Raw genomic sequence first — 20,479 nt, forward strand, 5'->3', positions numbered from 1 at the left:
GGATTGCAGGATATTGGAATTCATTCTCCCAGAACTGTAGCTCATACAAATATTTACCAGGCGAGTGGCTTTGCTTGGTTGCGTTCAGGGCAATATTTGTCTAGATTGAATCAGAGGCCTAAGGAAGGAGGTATCCACAAGTCAGAAGAAAATTCTTGGCCCTCGTGCTGATACAGGTTGTTCCATTTCACTGTTATGTAAGCACAGGGGAATGACCGGAGGCGGGCGTCATCCACACGGCATAGGGAAGCAGGCAGCTGCAGGGCCCCACACTGACCGTGGTCCTGACCGCTCTCCCCCAAGGGACAGGGACACTCTTTGTGAGATGGCACCATGTGGCCAGATATAGAATCCTTTAAAAATAGTATTTGCATTTTTCCATGAATACCTTAAACTTTGTTTTCCCACCATCTATCAGGGCTTTCTACATTAAAGAAACAACAGGGAAGCCGGGTGTGGTGGCACGCCTCTGTAATCCCAGCTACTCAGGAGGCTGAGCAGAAGAATCGCTTGAACCTGGGAGTCGGGGGCTGCAGTGAGCCGAGATCACACCACTGCACTCCAGCCTGGGTGACAGAGCAAGACAAGAAAAGAAGAGAGAAAAAACAAACAAACAAACAACAACAACAACAACAAAAAAAACAAGACAACAGGAAGAGGTTTATATTGAAGCAGACGATGCATACAAAAAAGTGCCTGTGCACAAGGCTGCAGCTCTATGAAGTGTCTCAAATTGAACAAACCTGTAAAACAGAATATGACCGGCACCCAGAGTTCCCCTCATGCCCTCGTCATTGACCCTCCCCTGAAAAGTATCCACTATCCTGCCTTTTAACATCAGAATTGGTTTTGCCCAACAGGGAGAGTTTAAGGTCGTGGATATGCCTTGTCAGTGAGAGTTTATGATTTAACCTTTAGGGAAGTGATGGAGACAGTTCACCACACAGGATCCTGGGTCCGGCGTGAAGCTGACATTCAGGGTATGGAAGAATGACTTTGGTGTGGATGACCCACCTCTGGCACCTATGAGCTATGGGACATTGGGCCAGTCACTTCCCTAAGCCTGAGTGTCCTCTCTTTAAATGGGGATAATTCTCCTGCCTCGCAGGATTCTGGGAGGTGTGGGAAGCACTTGACACAGATCTATTCCCTAACATCAGTGCCCCTTCGACACGCGGACTAGACAGGACTTTCCGTGGAGCAGAATGGCTGCTCAACAAAAGGCCATCTTTCCTTCTGTCTCATGATTATTTTGTAACTTATGATTCCCCACATCTCATGCCAACATCCTCCTGAGCTGAATGTTAACTCTGCTGACTTCACAAATGACACACTCTCCAAAGCCTCCATCTCTGGCACATTGGCTGCCCAGTGTGCTCTCCCTCATCTGTTCAGATACCTCCCCAGAGAGCGGCTCTTCCCACACAGAGCCCCAGGCTTCTGTCCTGCCTTCTCAGGACCAAGGACATAAGATCCTGCTCATCCTTCACCACCTTCACCACGCAGATGAGGAAACTGAGGCTCACAAAGATGAGGGGGCTGACCCAGGGTCATGCAGCAAGGACGTGGCTGGGGCCAGAGCCCTGACTCCCAGCCCTCATCACTGCCACCAGCCCCTTATTAACACGGGTCAGGTGCTCTCCCCTCCCACCTCCCACTGTCAGTGTCCAAACCCCTTGTCTGTGTGGCAGAGGGGGCATGCCACGGTCCATCCCATAGCAAGAGACAGCAGGAGCCAAATGAATCTTCAACAAAGATATCTAACAAATGGGTGCATTTATTATTGAATAGGTAATACACATATGGTTAAAAATATTTAAAGCATAAAAATATTTAGTGAGGGCTCTCCCTCCCACACCTGCCATATATCTACCTGGTTCTCTCTTCCAATAGGTAACTCCTCTTCTTAATTTCTTGGACATTCCACTGGTGTTTTAAATGCTTACAGTGGCAAAATCAGATATATGTATTCTTCCTCTCAATTTTTGATACATGGTAACATGCTCTCTTCTTTACCTTTTGCATTTAACAACACACCTTAGAGAGCTTTATACATCAGTACATAAATAGCTTCCTCATTCTTTTTCACAGCTGTGTAATACTCCATTGTATATGTATATTATAATTTTTTTTTTTTTGAGTTGGAGTTTCGCTCTTGTTGCCCAGGCTGGAGTGCAATGGCACAACCTCTGCTCACCGCAACCTCCGCCTACTGGGTTCAAGCAATTCTCCTGCCTCAGCCTCCCGAGTAGCTGGGATTACAGGCATGCTCCACTATGCCCGGCTAATTTTTTGTATTTTTAGTAGAGACAGGGTTTCTCCATGTTGGTCAGGCTGGTCTCAAACTCCCGACCTCAGGTGATCCACCTGCCTCAGCCTCCCAAAGTGCTGGGATAACAGGCATGAGCCACTGTGCCCAGCTTGTATAATTTTTAACAGTTTTATTGAAATATAATTCATATACCATAAAATTCATCCATTTAAAGTATACATTCAATTTTTTTGTATATTCACAGATTGTGTACAGCCAGCACCACAATTTTAGAATAGTTTTATTACCCCTCCAAAAATGCTATATACCCTTAGTTATCACCCCCAATCCCTCCCTCTAGTCAATCTACTTTCTATCTTTGTAGATTTGCCTATTCTTGGCATTTCATATAAATGAAATCCTACAATATGTAGTCCTTTGTGACTGACTTCTTTTATTTAGCACAATGTTTGCAAGTTTCATCCGTGTTATAGCATATATCAGTACTTCATTCCTGTTTATTGCTGAATAACATTCCATTGTATGGATAAACCACATTTTGTGTATTCATTCGGCAGTTGATAGATATTTGGGTTGTTTCCATTTTTTGCTATTACAGATAATGCTGCTTTGAACATGTGTGTTCAAGTTTTTGCGTGAACTTATGCTTTTATTTCTCCTGGGAAGATACCCAGGAGTAGAATTGCTGGATCATATGGTTTATTTTATAACTTACTTACCCAGTACCCCAGTGATGGAAATTTCATCAAATTGTATTTTAAAAACCAGCAACCATCACAAACGTGGCAGGTTAGAGTCCTAGAGTGAGGATTAGGAAGAAATGGAGCTGGAAACAATGGTTGGATGATTGAACTTGCCAGTCTTCCAACTTTTCCTTCCCTGCTCCTGGGGAAACTTTACCCCCAGACACTTACTCTAGCACTTTCCAATTAAGCCTACCTCAACTCCAATGGGATCTGTGACTCTGGGAAAGAGAAGAGCCATTTCTCACCACCTGGCACAGGAGCCCAATGCCCACTGACCCCTCAGGGAAAGCCCGAGGCCCCTCAGGTATGTCACCCTGGGGGTGTCACTTCCTTCCTGTCTGGGTTTCCTCATCTGGGAGACTGTCCAGAGGAAGCTGGTGACTCTTGACCATGGAGTTTCCTGGCCCTATGATGACAGATCTCTGCACACCTGGCCATCTACCACACCTGCAACAGGTGCCGAACACAGGGGAATTCAATAGCCATCCAAGCTCTAAGCTGAGAGCCAGCCTCAAGGAGAGCTTCTGGCCACCTCAGTTCATGATGGGACCTGGGAGAGCTGGAGATTCCTTAATACCAGCACGTTTTAAAAAATTGTTTTTATTTAGAACTTCTTAACAAGTCAAAGCTGGGAAGTGCTTTCTGTTCTGATGCAACAGAAGACACAGCAAATCGGATCCTCTGATTAACTGCATGAAAGCAAAGTCATCCACTTACTAAGTTTCTGTTTGGTGCTGCCCTAAGATTGTTGGAAGATCACATTACTCCCCACTCTGGAAACTCAGTGCAGCTCAACCGCAGTAGGACTGATCCTTCCCTAGGAGACGGAGTTCTCCTTTCATCATCTTCCCCTTCTGTGCATGGTAGCTGCTTGAACTTGCCCCTCCAAGAGTCAAGGACAAGACCACCCCATGGAATGTGAGTACTCAGCTACAATGCAAGGATGGGCAGTTTGAGATTTACTTACATATTTCACGTCATTAAATTACAAGTACAAAATGGCACAGAGGAAAAAGTTTCTCTCTTCTACAGGATATGTTTATCCATTAAGATACAACCTAACTTACTTTTACCTTTGTAAGAAAGATAAAATGTAATGTATTGCAGTAATTAATATAGTGAGTTTCTTTCATATAGAAAATGGACTGGTTTTTCAATAATTTAATGTTCTGTGTGTAGTTCGTAGTTGGGGATATTTTATTTGTATTTGAATATATTGCATCATTCTATGACAATTTCTAGAAAGTTCTATGAGTTTATACATGTGTTCTGAGTTTCAATAAGTTCTCTTGCCCTAATATAAGGATATTGGGTTCTTGTTGGGTTGATTTGCTGTTTGTTTGTTGTAATAATTACGGGAATTTTTCACCTTCCTTACTTTAATGTCTCAAACTATTCCACCAAACAATGGTGTAAATTTATGCTTGTGGTGTTGTTTCTTGCGAGTGACTAATTTTATGTAATTAAATCTGTTCATTTGTCCTGGGCTTTGTCACATGTAGTTTGAAAAGTAATTTTTAAATAGTTTCTTTCTTCATCTAAAAGTAATAAGCTCATTCACTCATTCTGGCAACTAACTATAATAAAAAACACTGGCCTCTCTGAGTCTTGGCGTTAGCAGAATGAATTAGCAACAAACAAACAACTATCAAATGGGAAGCATTTTGGAGCACCTTTGTTCTACCCAGCAGGCTACGAGATTGATCCTATGATGTGTTTTTAAATACATCTGTGTTCACATAGAGCAAGAAATGGGGGCTTGAGCCAGTAAGACCGCACTGGGAAGCGTCTCACAGGATTGCACTCTGCATCTCTGGTTTTCATTGTTTCATTTTCTCCACCAGCTCTCCAAGCAGAGAAAACAGTTTTGAATTAAACAGCAAATGAGATCTTAATCTTCTGGTCTTACAAGGGCACACAACGTCTTTACCCAGGGGCACTTCACCAGGGAGACCAGAAAAGTACCAATTCGTACACTCTTTCTTTTCAAAAATAAGCATACACGGTACTAAGTGTATAAAAGGGCATACAGTGAAAAATATATCTTCTTCCCCCAGGTTTCTTTCTCAGAGGCAATTGCAGATACTAATTTCTTATTCATTCTTCCAGAGATGTTCTATACATACAAAAACTACAAGCAAATAACATATAACTTCCCCCTTTTTTACAAGTGGCATTGCAGAGCATATCACCATTAGCTTATTTTTTCACTTATTAACATTCAGTACCATAAAAAACTCCTTATTGCTTTTTATGACTGCACAGTACTCCACTGCACGGAGGTTCCAAAATGTATTTCACCGTTCCTCAGTTAGTGCGATTCAGGCTGCTCCCAAGCATTCATCATCACAAGCAGGACTGCAATGACTAACCTTCAGCATATATTGTTTCTAGATGTTCTGGAGCACCTTTAGGATAGATTCCTAGAGATAGAATTGCTGGGTCAAAGGTAAGTGCATTTGTAATGCTCATAGATCTCGTCCGTGTGCCCTCCATGTTGGTTGCATGAATTTACCAGCAATTATACAATTAAAATTCTCCTTGGAAAAAATGTCAAGTGTCGATATGAACATTTATTTGTTGACATTTTAAAAATGCCAATCATGACCCCCTGAAATGCAGAGGCACTTGTTTCTTTTCTTTAAAAAAAATTTTTCTGGAGTCAAGTCCACGTCATTGACACCTTTGCTTCCAATTTAGACACCTTTCTTCTCAGCTGGACAAAAGAACAAAAATGCCATTTTTTTGTTAGTTTATTCTGAAACATCATGAATTTGCAAATCCAATAGGTAACAAAATGGTATCTAGTTATAATATTAATTCGCATTTTCCTTATATGAGTGATATTGAGAAGCTCTTCTTATGTTGAATATTCATTTTTTCCCTATGAACTATTTGTCCATATCTTTTGCACATTTTTCTACTGCAGTTTTAAACTTTTTCTTACAGAACTGAAGGCCATTTAGAAAATCAGTGATAAAAATTGCACTTTGTCATTTGCCTCTTGGTTTTATGGTATGAAATAGCTTAATTTTTTTATGTAGTTGAATTTGATTTCTATTTCTTCTTTGTTTCTTCTGAATTTTTGTTATGCTTAAAAGAATATTCCACTCTGAGATTATAAAGAAAAAATCTGCCATGCTGTACTCTAGTACTATAAATTATTTCACTTTTTATGTTAAAATATTTTATTTATCTGGGCTGTTTTTTTTTTCTTTAATCTGGACCGATTTATCTGGTCATATGGTAGAGAGATGTGGATCTAATGCTATTTCCCCCAAGCTACATATTGAATAATTCATCTTTTCCTACCGATCAGAAATGCTCCTTTATTAGCTAGCTATCAAATTCTAATTCCTAACTATTGATGCTGTTTTTACTCTGTTTCATTGGTCTGCTTCTCTGTGTTTTCAGCATCACACTATTTTAGCTTTTGTAGTTTTATTTTTTATTTTTTTATTTTTTAAGACAGAGTCTTGCTCTGTGGCCCAGGCTGGAGTGCAGTGGCCTGATCTTGGCTCACTGCAACCTCTACCTCCTGGACTCAAGCGATTCTCTTCCCTCAGCCACCCTAGTAGCTGGAACTACAGGCGTGTGCCACCACGCCTGGTTAATTTGTGTATTTTTAGTAAAGACGGGGTTTCACCATTTTGGCAGGGCTGGTCTTGAACTCCTGACCTCAGGTGATCCACCTGCCTCAGCCTCCCAAAGTGCTGGGATTACAGGTGTGAGCCACCATGCCCACACTGTTGTAGTTTTATAGGGAGAGTTGTACCTGGTTCTGAAGAACCCCCAACCCACACACTCTGCAAAGCCCAGCAAGTCCCAGCTGGGCTGTGTGCATATAAAGCTTTCATTCATTGAAAAAAAGGTAAATTAGTTTTTATGGCTGGCTGATTTAAAATTTGTCGCTAGGCTAATTCATTAATCATTCTTTTTATTCAGATTTTTTTTCTAATCAGTCTTGACAGTTGATTTTTCTTTTTCTTTTACTTTCTTTCTTTTTTTTGTTTTCTGTTTTTTGTTTTTTTTTAAATAGGGTCCCATGCTGGAATGTAGTGGTGTGAACACAGCTCACTGCAGCCTCAACCTCCTGGGCTCAAGCGATCCTCCAGCCTCAGCCTCCTGAGTAGTTAGGACCACAGGCTTGCACACCACACCTGGCTAATTTTGTTATTTCTTGTAGAGACAGGGTCTTGTCATGTTGGCCAGGCTGGTCTCAACCTCCTGGGCTCAAGCAGTCTTCCCACCTTAGCCTCCCAAAGTGCTGGGATTACAGGCTTGAGACACCACACCCGGCCAACAGTTGGTTTTTCTAAATGAATAGTTTATTGATTTCACAAAGAAATCCTATTGCTGTTTTTATTGCAATTATGTTTCTTGTATAAATTATCTGAGGGATAACTGACATCTTTATGATGTCGTGTCTCTTATTCAAGAACTTAGTGTTTTTCTGGGCACAGTGGCTCCTGCCTGTAATCCCAGTGCTTGGGAGGCTAAGGTGAGAGGAGCTGTTGAGACCAGGAATTCAAAACCAGCCTAGTCAACATAGCAAGACCCCATCTCAACAACAACAAAAAAAAACAAGAGAGAGAGAGAAAAAAGAAAAAAATTACCCCGGCATGGTGCTGCATGTCTATTTGTGAGGCTGAGGCAGGAGGATCGATTGAGCCCAAGAGTTTGAGGCTGTAGTAAGTTATGATCATGCCACTGCATTCCAGCTTGGGTGACAGAGAGAAACTCTGTCTCTCTAGAAACAAACAAACAAAACAGAAAACAAAACAAGAACAACAACAACAAAATAGTGTTTTGGACTCTTTTGATTTTTAAAAATATATTGACATACCTGTTGTTACGCTCCTGCTCATGCCTCAGAGAAGGCCTCTGTGAGCAGCGCCACGTTTTCACGGATATGAGGGCTCCATTCTCCTTGGTGTGGCCAGGCAGCCCTCAGCCTAGGACACTGGATCTCATCCGGACCTCTCTGTTTCTCAGGGGCCAAGTGGACTCCCCAGGAAGCCTCCAACCAGACCCAGGCCAGCACCCTCCTGGGGCTCCTGCTGGGTGACCACACAGAGGGGAGGAATGACACCAACTCCACCAGGGCTCTGAAGGTGCCAGACGGAACTAGCGCTGCCTGGTATATCCTCACCATCATCGGCATCTACGCGGTGATTTTCGTCTTCCGGCTGGCCAGCAACATCCTCAGAAAGAATGACAAGTCCTTAGAAGATGTTTATTACTCAAATCTGACCTCTGAACTCAAAATGAAAGGGCTCCAGGGCAAGGTCGCCAAGTGCTCCACACTGACTATCAGCAACAGAGCTGTGCTGCAGCCCTGCCAGGCCCACGTGGGGGCAACGGGCGGGAGCAGCGGGCCCCAAACCGCAACCCCAGAGACCCCCGAGAGTCAAGGCCAGGAGGCCTTCCCCAGGGTGGCCCCAGACTTCTTGGAGGGGAGCAGCTTTGGGTTTACTTGGAGCCCTTGAGGGGGACTGGGGGTGCATCGCTGACAAGGGGTGCTTCTGGCTGCTAGTTTGTGACCAGAGCCAGCAACCCAGTTCCTTCTCAGGCTTCCAGGTGCTTCGAGAAGAGAGAGCGGGGCAGCGGTTTCTAGCCAAATTCAATCTTCACTGGCAAAGCCTGTGCTCTGGGGAGGAGCACGGTCCACTGTTCTCAGAGGAATCCGGGAGACTCCTGGGGGCATACAAGGAGGTGACCCCTTGTCATGGAAAGAAGAGTGAACTTGGAGTCGGTCCTGGGTTAAAATTCAACTTCTGGAGAGTCACATAAACTGAGCAGCTAGTTGCTCACCTGAGACATCTAGGGTTTGGAGACAGATGGTTTTAAAAGGCTATTTTATTTCAAAGACTCTGGCTTGAATATAGGACCAAAGTTGTTAATATCAGAAGTTGGAAATTCTTCATTTTCACTGAAAGAATTAGGTACGTCAAAAAAAGCACTGGAGCTGGGTGTGGTGGCTCATGCCTGAATCCCAGCATTTAGAGACCCTGAGGCAGCAGGATCACTTGAGCCCAGAAGACTGAGTCCAGCCTGGGCAACCTAGGGAGACCCTGTTTCTACAAAAAAAAAAAAAAAAAAGTTTTGTTTTGTTTTGTTTTGTTTTGTTTTGTTTTGTTTTGTTTTCAGACGGAGTTTGCTCTTGTTGCCCAGGCTGGAGTGCAATGGCACAATCTCAGCTCACTGCAACCTCTGCCTCCTGGATTCAAACAATTCTCTTACCTCAGCCTCCTGAGTAGCTGGGACTACAGGCATGTGCCACCACGCCTGGCTAATTTTTTTATATTTTTAGTAGAGATGAGGTTTCACCATTTTGGACAGTCTGGTCTCGATCTCCTGACCTTGTGATCCGCCTGCCTTGGCCTCCCAAAGTGCTGGGATTACAGGCATGAGCCACTGCGCCCGGCCAAAAAATGTTTAAAACACATTAGCCAGGCATGTGCCTGTGGTCCCAGGTACTTGAGAGGCTGAGGTGGGAGGATTGCTTGAGCTTGGGAAGTTGAGGCTGCAGTAAGCTGTGATCATGCCACTGCACTCAAGCTTGGGTGACAGAGTGAGACCCTGTCTCAAAAAAAAAAATTTTTTTTTAAAGAAAAAAAGCATTAATTGTGGAGTCAGAAGAATCAAACTCTAGTCTGGGTTTGATTATCAGTCACTCTGGTGTCCTGTCACACATCACTTCGCTTCTCTAGAACTTAGTCTCCATACAGATAAAATGAGGCTAATGATGTCAGATCTGCCAACCTTACCAAGTAGATGAGATCTAATGAAACCATGCATGTGAATGTATTTTGAAAAGTAAAATAAGTATGTAAATATAAGCCTTGTTGTGGTAAGTGGTGATGGTGGTTCTAGGTGATGCTGATGGTTTTGGTGGTGGTGATGGTTTATGTTGATGGTGGCGTTGGTGTTGGTGATGTTATTGGTGGTGGTTATGATGTTAATGGTGGTGGTGTAGGTGGTGGTGGTTGATGTTGGCATTAATGGTGGTGGTGATGATACTATTCTGAAACAGGAAATGACTAATTCATTGACAATTAGTCTCTAAGCAATGGCTGTATTGTCTTGTTCCACAAGAGAATTCCGTCTGCATGTCAGTTGATGACCTGTGCTATCAATTGAATCCATGAGATTTTCCCTGTGGACACTTTTAGATTTCCTTACATTAGATATCATATGCTTCACTCAAGTGGTTTACAAATACCTGTTACTTATATACTTTTCTTTGTCTAAAAAAGTGTTAAGATCTTGTCTAGATGACTGATTAACTTAGGGAGATTCTGATTAACAGAATTTCTACAAGTGGCTTTCAGCAGGCAAAGAGAAAATTATATTTTGTACCAATTTATATAAAGTTCATCTAGTTCAGCTTTTGGAGATGTCCCTGGGGCTAGAGATGAAATATCTTTTTCCTGTCTACAGACAGTGGTCTGCAGTTCACCCCATGAACTCATAAAGGTCAGAATTAAACCCTGAGCTTTGTTTATGGAGGGTGAGATATATTTCCAAGTATTTGTTTCTCTTTTCACATTTTCCACATCATTACCATCATCACTGTTGTCATCATCATTGTCATCATCCTACAGGTTGAAAACAGAAGTGTTAGTTTATTTATATAGTTTATATAGGCTTTATGCATATGTTTGAGATGCTTACAGGGCAGGACAAGACAGAAGACACAAAGGTAGACAACAATGTAATCCACAGTCATAGGAGTACAGAATGCATCCAAATGGGGCTGAATCGTCAGAACTTAGGTGAATCTGAGGATAGGAAGAGTGAACTGGCACGATCTCCCCTTGTTGGTTGCCCCCGCAGCGTGCATTTCCCCCTTCTCTAATCCAGCTGCCCCGAATTTTCATTTGAGGACCCATACAGCTCTAGGGAAGCTGAAACTACCCCCAGTTCAAGAATTGGAATAAGTTTCAAATGAGAAAGCTGACTGAAAAATAATTTTTTAAAAATAATAATAATAATTGTTTTAAGAAGTGGGAATAAGAGGCCTAGATTGATCCAGTTGTTGCATCCCATCTCCTGGCCTCATTGCTTGGGACCAGGATGGACACCTGACCCTAAGCGAAACAACCCAATAAGAGTGACCGGAGAACTTTAATGGGGAATTCTGGAACAAAAAAGCTTTCTCTTGCTCTGGATGGTGTTAAAAGCAGATCTGAGCCTGGAATTGTTACGGGAATGGGATCCTGATCCAGACCCCAAGGAAGGGTTCTTGAATCTTGCACAAGAAAGAATTCAGGGCAAGTCCATAAAGCAAAGTGAAAGCAAGTTTATTAACAAAGTAAAGAACAAAAGAATGGCTACTCCATAGGCAGAGCAGCAGCAGGGGCTGCTTGACTGAGTACACTATGGTTATTTCTTAATTGTATGCTAAACAAGGGGTGGATTATTCATAAATTTTCCAGGAAAGGGTCAGGGATTTCTCAGAACCCTCAGTTCTTTTAGACTATATAGGGTCTCCTTTTAGACCATGTAGGGTAACTTCTGGACATTGCCATGGCATTTGTAAGCTGTCATGGCGTTAGCGGAAGTGTCTTTTACCACAATAATGCATTACAATTAGCATATAATGAGCAGTGAGGATGACCAGGGGTCACATTAATCACCATCTTGGTTCTGGTGGGTTTTGGCTGGCTTCTTTATTGCATCCTGTTTTATCAGCAGGGTCTTCGTGATCTGTATCTTGTGATATCAGTCCTGCTGGCCTCCTGTCTCACCCTGTGACTAAGAATGCCTACCCTCCTGGAATGCAGTCCAGCAAGTCTCATCCTCATTTTACAAGCCTTTAATCAAGATGGAGTCGCTCTGGTTCGAAAACCTCTGACAGAATTGCTGGATCCATTTTGCCACCAGGAAGAAAGCCAACTTGAAGGCAAAAAAAACCAGCATCTAGAGGGGAGCAGAACAGGAAATTACAGAGACCAGAGCCTGTACCAACTGTACAGAGCCTTCATTTACCGCTGGAGTTTTTCAGTTTGTGAAGCAATGAGTTCCTTTTATTAAGTCTGTTGGAGCTAGGCTTTTGTTCTTCACAACCAAAAATATCCTAAATGATACCATTGGATAAATGATTTCCCAAAGGAAGTGGGCCTTGGAGTCAAATTTGAAAAGAGAAGATGTGTGATGTGCTGTGTGGGAGGCTGGGATCATTTTTTTTCACCAAGATTTTTATATGTATAGGCTTTTATATTTATAGGGGAAAAAACAGATTCGGTACACTTCTTACTTCAGCTCAATGATCATTTGTAGGACTTCTCATTGCTTGTCCTCTCAAAGAGCACTCAGTGAGACTCTGTACCATTTAATCCTCACTCCTGACTGTCAGTAGACTGCCAGGGAAACCCCAAGGATGCCTGTCCTGTTAGACATGAGGTCAGAGACTGGCTCCAAAGGTATCTCCCAAAGAGCAAAAGCCACCATCTTCTTGTTGGTGCCCAGACACAGGTGCATGAGCTCCAAGGACGCCTTCCTAGGCCACCTCTCTGCTGCCTGATCTAAACTCACCTCCTTTCTGGGAGCTGGTCTGAGAGTTTGCCGTGGAGATGTGTTGGATGGGAACTAGGGGTTTGTAGGCTCCATTGTGAGCAATACTGATGGGAAATGACCCCAAGTGGTATCGATATTTTGCATAAAGCCCCTGAAATCTGACATGCTCAGGGTCAGAGCCATGAACCACTGTCTTGACAAACCCCATGTACATGGACTAATAAGGAAGGTGTGGGCACCATGGTGTTAGTGTTCAACTGGAGAGTGGGAAAGAGATTTGCATATGCCACCAGCCCTCATAGAGACAGTGACAGAACACACTGATTCTCAACATTCCAGACACCTACTGTCTTTGTCCCTATGTAAGTTTCTCCCAATATTTAGGGGATCAGGTCAGATAAAGGCCTTCCTCTGAAATGGAAATTATTTAAAATCGATGAGGAAGTCATCCAGGAATGACTTCCTCTGGGGATCTGTTGCTGATGGTACCAGGGTTTGTACCAAACCAAATCAAGGTAACTAGAGCTTCCCCAGGTGATTGTAACCCATCTCCTAAATAAAACTTGCATCGACTCTGTTGCATTACAATTAGATTTTCCTGGGTGATGTACTCATCACATTTTTTAAAAAGGGACTTAAAGAAAGACTTTAGAGACTAAATTCCTGGTATTTATGCACCTCTTTCTGGAGTCACAGGTGGGCTCTGATTCTCATAACTGATTGCCTTGACTTCTACCAGAGCAGAAGAATGCCAGCTCATTCTTCAAATACAGTTAGTCTTCTGTTGGCAATTATAGAAAACAGCTCTACCTAGCGCATGCAAGTGTGTGTGTGTGTGTGTGTGTGTGTGTATGTGTGTGTGTGTGTGTGTGATTTTGGGGAAGGCAACTGAGGTAGCTCACAGAATCAAAAGGACAGCAGCTCCTCCCAGCCTCAGGAAGGAGAGGGGTTAGTCTGCCATGAGGCCCTTACTTGGCGGCCCCAGTTGGAGAACCTTCTCGCTAGGATTCTCCCAAAAGACAGCTCAGCTCCCATGTCTGCCGCCTGGTACCTCTGCTCAAGTTTCAGATCTCAGGGTGAGGGCATTGCAGTGGATCAGGGAAGAGCAGGTGTGTAGGTGACCCAGTGAATGGAGTGCTCTGACTGGCTGAGGCTGAGTCATGGGCCCCTTCCTATAGGACATCAAAGTCTTTGAAGAAAATGCCAATTAAAAGCACTGTTGGCTGGGCACTGTGGCTCATGCCTGTAATCCTAGCACTTTGGGAGGCCGAGGTGGGCAGATCACTTGAGGTCAGGAGTTCGAGACCAGCCTGGCCAACATGGTGAAACCCCGTCTCTACTAAAAAACACAAAAATTAGCGGGGTATGGTGGCGGGCGCCTGTAATCCCAACTACTCAGGAGGCTGTGGCAGGAGAATCACTTGAACCTGGGAGGCGGGGGTTGCAGTGAGCCGAGATTGTGCCACCTCACTCCAGCCTGGGCAGCAGATTGAGACTCCATCTCAAAACCAAACAAACAAACAAAAAAGCACTGTTGCTCAGATATCACCCCCTCTGTGAAACCTTCTTGATCCCTAAGGCAGAACTGCTTGTTTCTCCATGGCTTCTGTAGCACTTTGTAAAACATTTGGATGGATCAAAGAGAGAAAATTTTATTCAACAGAATTTTTGCAAGGATGGTACATTTGTTTGCCAAGTGTTTGGTAAGGAAATGAGACCTGTACAGTTTTGGTACAGGAAGGGCCCATGAATGTGGGCGGAACTATTCCACAGGAGACAAGGAGAAGCTGTTCTCTGGAGGGAGGGAATGGAGAGGCAGAGGTGGTTTAGGGATCTGCAGGATGGCAGAATGCATCCAGAAATGTCTTTCCTATCATTTCCCCACCACTGCCTCAAGCCCTGATCTTCTACAATTTTATGAAACTCATGGTTTAAACACTTGAAGTGAGTGGGCTAGAAGCCAGCAAAGGGACGCAGGGATGTGCCCAGACACATACAGGTGGAGTGGAAGCAGCAGGCAGATGGGGGGTGTCAGGAACAGAAATGCTTTCCTAGGGTAACCTAGTTATGTTTTGTTTAAACTAATCAGGAAGTAACCAGAGTCATGGGGAGGCTGTAAAACTGAGGCAGGGACCAGATTTCACCAAATCATTATAGAATGAGGGCAAGGATGAAGGAGGGGTGGAGGTAGGTGCTTGCAGGAGGCACCTTGATATGGTTTGCCTGTGTCCCCACTCAAATCTCATCTTGAACTATAGTTCCCATAATCCCCACGTGTCGTGGGAGGGAGCAGGTGGGAGGTAATTACCTCCATGCTGTTCTCGTGATAGTAATTGAGTTCTCACAAGATCTGATGGTTTTATAAGGGGCTTTCCCCACTTTGCTCTGCACTTCTCCTTCCTGCCATCACGCGGAGGAAGGATATGTTTGCTTCCTTTTCTGCCATGATTGTAAGTTTCCTGAGGCCTCCTCAGCCATGAGGAACTGGGAGTCAATTAAGCATCTTTCCTTTATGAATTACCCAGTCTCAGGTATGTCTTTACTGACAGCATGAGAACAGACTAATACACACCTGAAAAGGAGAACGCTTATCACATAATGCTGTAAATACAGGTCGGCAGTCTCTTCCCCACTGAACCAGAAGAATATGATTTTTAAGAATAAAAGATATCTTATTGATCAATTGATCACAAATATCTTATTGATCTTGACCCACTTATTTCAAAACACACAAATAAATATTTGTAACTGTTCCTTTAAAAATAGCAATACCCATTTAAAAATAATGAAATCCAGACTAAAAGGACTTCGTATGTACCAGGCACTAAGTGTGCTGCATGCATCTCCCTGCTTGCCAGTTGCCCATCCCCTGCGCCTAGTGCTCCATGCTTGCCTCCCTTATGGCATCCACAAATGAAGCTGGAGGCAGAAACCATACAGTCACTTGAACAGAGGAAGTTTCCGTAAGGAAATGATTAAGTGGGGAGGAAGAAACTATAAAGATACAAAGAGAACTCTCAAGGGTTCCCTAGGGCTCAGTACCCAGGGAAGGACCAACTCGGCTCCCCAAGGCTGGGCTTCAGACGTCTTTAGAGAAGATGTGATTGCAGCCACTGGCCGGAGGCGAAGTTCACGGGTAGCTGGGGCCACAGTTGGCCCACAGTCCCCGGGCAGCTGGTCCTTTAGTGCACAGGAGCACAAAGACTGGTAGATGGGTGACCAGGGAGAGCCAAGGTGCCAGGAGCTCACTCGCTGGTAGGGTGGCTGGGAGGTTGCTGTGTGCCTTGCCCATGGCACACAGGGCCCATGGCACATACCTCCAGGACACAGCCCCGGCGAGGCTGTGGTGTGGCACTTGCAGGAGTCAAGGCACTGAGCATGTGCCATGGACTGAATGCTTTTGTCCTTTGTCCCCTGAAATACACGTGTTAAAGCCTTAATCCCCAATGTGATAGTATGGAGATGAGATTTAGATGAGGTTTCGGGAGGTTTAGATGAGGTCGCGATTGTAGGGTCCCCATCATGGGATCAGCGCCCTTACAGGAAGAGATACCAGACCCCCCTCTCTCTCTGCACCATGTGAGGACACAGCAAAAAGTATTCTTCCCATGAACCAGGAAGCAGGTCCTCACCGGGTACCAAATCTGCTAACACCTTGATCTCAGACTTCCAGCTTCCAGAACTGTGAGACAGAAACGTGTGTTGCCTAAGCCATTTGTTTTAACAGCCCAAACTGACTAAGACACTCATCAGAGGAAAAGCAGCGCTGGACACGTGTTACAGGCGGCAAGACTGATTCCTTCAGACTCCTGCAGCAGGGGGGAGAGATTCCAGTACCGACGAAGCTCAACCCCAACTGAGAAAACGGTGACCAAGGTCTTCAAAGAGAGAACAGAAAGGGAACAAAAAGGGACCGAAGGAGAAATGAAAACGGAATGTGGGGGCCACGTGGAAATGGAAAGTTCCAGAAGGGTGAGGGGATAACTACTGAAAATGGTTTAGCGGGGTGGGCTGGAAGAGGTGCATTTTGTGGTTTGGCTGCATTGCAAAGTCTTGAGCCAAGACTCAGCCAGGGCTGGGGTCGCCTTTGGGGATGCAGCTTAGCGCAGGTGGAAGCCAGGCTACAGTTTGGTGAAGCCTCTCAGCACAATGTTGGGGCGAGTCCTCTATGCTCTGTGGAGTTCCCAGTTTACTGGAGGCTTGCTGGCAGGGCAAGTGTGGCCTGAAGGTGCACTGTCCAGGTCAGGCAGGCATGCAGGGAAGCCGGGGCGCTGAGAGCCTGCTGGGGGCAGGGCAGTGGGCAGCCTGGGGTGCCTTGGATCCCATCAGCAGGGTCATGGGAAACAGCCTCCAGGCTGCACAGTGGTGGACAGCAGTGCTGGCTCCCCCTGTACCTGCCCACCAGCCTTGGCCCTCCTAGGCCCTTAAGGGTCATTTCCTGCTGCCCAGTGACCATAGACCAGCCCTGGCCCAAGAAACCCTAAAAACTTCTCCTCCAACTATTTCTCCTGGAGAAGACGGAGTGCCAATGGACTACTACAGTGCAGGGCAATTGAGCAGAGATGGAGGTGAACTGGAGTCCCATGGGAGCAGGGAGGAGGGGCCAGGGAACCCTGGCCAGAAATAGGAAAGCAGTAATGGAAGGGAGGGCTCAGGTGAGGGAATGCCCATCTCAGAGCCTTTCAGGAACCTGGCATTTAATAAATGCCTCCTACAGAGGGAAGGATTCAGGGCAGATCACTTCTAGAAGGGGTCATGGCCTCTCCAGGTTCTGCATGGTCCACAGCATGTGTACAGTCCCCACAAGCTAGACTCCTTTCAGGCCTGGTGTGGAGGGAACCTCAGTGTGTGATGGAGGAGAGTCTTCCATGGGCTATGAACTCTTTTTTTTTAAAAAAAAAAAAAAAAAAAAAAAAAAAACCAGCATGCATGAGATGTTGGGGGCTTAGGACAATATCTTACAACAGAACTGAAACATTAGTGGATAAACCTCAGGACAGGCAGGAAAAGAGCCGTAGCTCATCCACCATCAGCATTAGCAATGTAATTAGACACAATGGAAAATCAATGAAGTAAAGCCAACCAGCAGGATTATGTTGTTGAGCCTCCAGTAAATGTCTTAAGTGTCCAATAAAGCCACATCGTTTTGATGATATGAATTTCTGTGTTGCTTTTCTGTTTGCTCAAAATCCTGAAATTCTTTGGAGAGTATTATCAATGTCATTATTCTTTGCCAGGGAGATGCTGAGCTGTCTTCCCTGAAGCAGTGTTCTCCCTGGGTTGTTTGAACCCCTGATTGTCACGTGCCTTCTGTCCTAAGCTGTCACCAAGGCCCAAACAAGCCCTGCCATGCATGTGTCTCTTTATTAATATATAGTACAGCAGGGAGCTGCCCCTCTCCCAGTCAGGCAGGGCCGCTTATCCCACACCCCCTGCCTTGCAAACACACTTAGTGTGGAGTATATTAGGAAGTTTAATTAGCAGAAAATAAATAAAGTAGGGATCCCAGCTTGAGCCTAGGCTGTCCCCTGCTGGGGTGGGACACGTCTGAACAGTGTTGATGAGAGTTTTATGAAGGACGCATCTCCTAGAAGAAAGGACATGGAGAGAAGTAAGTTTGATTCCCTCTCAGAGGAGCCTGAGTGCCCGGAAGTCCAAGCAAGAATCTTGAGATGTATCTGGGAGTGGGGATGCTTAGATCACAAGCACACTCCTGAACCCTGGCAATGGGGCAGAGCATGGAATGTGCCCACTGGCTTAAGCTTGGAGCAAGACTTGACGTGGCTTCCTCCAAAAGAACCTGAGTTCTGTGGGAGATGGATGAACATCTGAACAACTGAGGGCACTGCTGGGGATATGGAAGCTGGCAGGCAGCCCTTACCATTCGAGGTGCAATAGGGAGAGAGGATAACCAACGTTTAACAAACTCTATCAAATACTGGGTGCGTTGACACGTGCCAGCCCCAGGATGCTCTTAGAAACTCTATGAGGGGAGTGTAATTAGAGCACTGAGGCTCAGAGAGGTTAAGAAACTTGTATATTGTCACACAGCAAGCAAGAGTTTCAGGAAGCTAGATCTAACAGATTCCAAGGCCCATGTAATATTTCCATTAGGTATTTGTCCAAAAAACACTTTTCCTTCAAGGTAAGGAGTGGGAAGGCTACTTGTGTGGGGGCATGGTGTCCTGGCAGCCCACAGCTCAGTGCCAGACTGTGAGTGAGAAGACCAATGTGTGTCCCAACTCTGCCACTTCTGTCTGTGTGGCCTCAAGACCCTCACCTAGAAAGGTGGCTGAAGTATCACTCCAGGCCTGGTGTCCTGACTTCTTGAACAACTGTCTAAGGTGTGCAAGCCAGCACCTCCCCTTTTCTGCTCCCTAGTTAGATGGATTTAGCTAGACTATTGCTTTGTGAGAATAGAGGGATCCAAGAGCCTCATTCTCCATCTATATAACTCAAAGACTTTGTATAAGTCAGGGTGAGCTGGTTTCATCATGAAAAACAATCACCCCAAACTCTCAGTGGCTGCAGACAGCTGGCTTGCTTGCTTTCCCCCGCCACATGCGTGCAGCAGGTCTGCTGGCAGCTGTGCTCTGAGACTCAGGTTGCTCCTGCAGACCCTCTGGAAATAGGCCATTCTCAGCTCTGGAGGGAGGAGTCCCTGAATATTTCACCTGGACAATTAAATGCTCCAGCCTGGAAGAGACACGTTTCATGTCCATCCACCACTCATTGGCTAGAATAAGCCCATGGCTCCTTTCAACCATGAGGGGCAGGGAAGTCCTATCTCACCGGGGCCTGGAAGGCTGAGAGCCAAAAGTTGGGCGAACAGTACTCATGGCTATCACAGAGTGGAACCAGTTTCAAGGCTCTCAAACCATTTTTTGAGAGCAAGTGGAAGCCTAATCTCATTCCCTATTTTCTATCTTATTTACTTATATAAACCCAAACCTCTCTTTATTAAAACTTCTCTCTATATATATGTCTATTTTAAAAAGTCTCTCTACATATGTCTATGTGAGAAGAAAAAATGTGTTACGTTCCTTTCAAAACCAACCCTGAGGCTCTAGAAGCACTAATGTTCTCCACCAACAGTTCCCCACCAGCCCCTGATCAGACCTGGTTCTAGGACGGGGGTGCTCACCTTGGCTTCCCTGTAGAATCACCTGGAAGCTTGTAAAAATCCCATGGATGCCAGGCCTCACCCCAGGCCAATTCTGTCAGAACCTCTGAGCTGGTGCCAGGCAGAAGCAATTGTGTGAAGCTCCCAGGAGATGCCTGGATGGGCCCAGGTTGAGTCTGCTGTTCCGGGTGAGCCCTGAAGCAGCTTCCAGCTCTGGGGCTGCCTCCTTCTTTCCCAGGTGAGGTCCCAGGAGAAGCCAGAGATGGGGGTTTGCCTTAACAAACCAGGAGCTGAGGAAGGTCGAAGAGAATACGGTGATTATCCTGACTCATGATTCCAGCTCCTTCCCAGTGGTGGGAGCTGGGAATGCCATGGGAAGCAGCCGTGGGAGGGGTTCCCCGGGGGGATGGGTGTCCAGGTGGAGGGGTGCCCAGGGAGAGGGGTGCCCGGGTGTGCTGTCACTCAGTTCCAGGCCTGAGCTCAGCTGCTGAGGAAACAGGAAGTGCATCAGGAGCTGAGTGTGCTCAAGTCCCAGGTATTCACAATTCACACGGACACATGCACACATTCACGCACGCATTTGCACATCCCCATAAGCATACACACAGACACACATACTCAGCTGGGCATCATGGCTCACACCTCCCATCCCAGCACTTTGGGAGGCCGAGGCAGGTGGATCACCTGAGGTCAGGAGTTGAGACCAGCCTGGCCAACACAGTGAAACCCCATCTCTATAAAAAAAAATACAAAAATTAGCCAGCTGTGGTGGCGGGTGCCTATAATCCCAGCTACTCAGGAGGCTGAGGCAGGAGA

General features: G+C 45.3%; 1 protein-coding gene across 1 annotated transcript; it reads left to right on the forward strand.

The window, feature by feature from the left end:
- The first annotated feature begins 925 nt into the window (after positions 1-925).
- SMIM34 (small integral membrane protein 34) lies at positions 926-8,507 on the forward strand. Its single transcript, XM_058427186.1, has 3 exons — positions 926-980; positions 1,396-1,629; positions 8,014-8,507. The coding sequence occupies exons 1-3, from the start codon at positions 926-928 to the stop codon at positions 8,505-8,507; spliced, it is 783 nt and encodes a 260-aa protein (XP_058283169.1).
- The last annotated feature ends 11,972 nt before the right edge of the window (positions 8,508-20,479 follow it).

The sequence above is a fragment of the Hylobates moloch genome, unplaced genomic scaffold (genome assembly GCF_009828535.3).
Source record: "Hylobates moloch isolate HMO894 unplaced genomic scaffold, HMol_V3 SCAFFOLD_14, whole genome shotgun sequence".
Taxonomy (NCBI): Eukaryota; Metazoa; Chordata; class Mammalia; order Primates; family Hylobatidae; genus Hylobates; species Hylobates moloch.

Coding starts and splice junctions, on each gene's coding strand:
- SMIM34 (XM_058427186.1), top strand. CDS start 926: ATGGAGACAGTTCACCACACAGGATCCTGGGTCCGGCGTGAAGCTGAC. Junction 981..1,395: donor GCGTGAAGCTGACATTCAGG/GTATGGAAGAAT, acceptor TCATCTGTTCAG/ATACCTCCCCAGAGAGCGGC. Junction 1,630..8,013: donor CCAGCCCCTTATTAACACGG/GTCAGGTGCTCT, acceptor TCTGTTTCTCAG/GGGCCAAGTGGACTCCCCAG.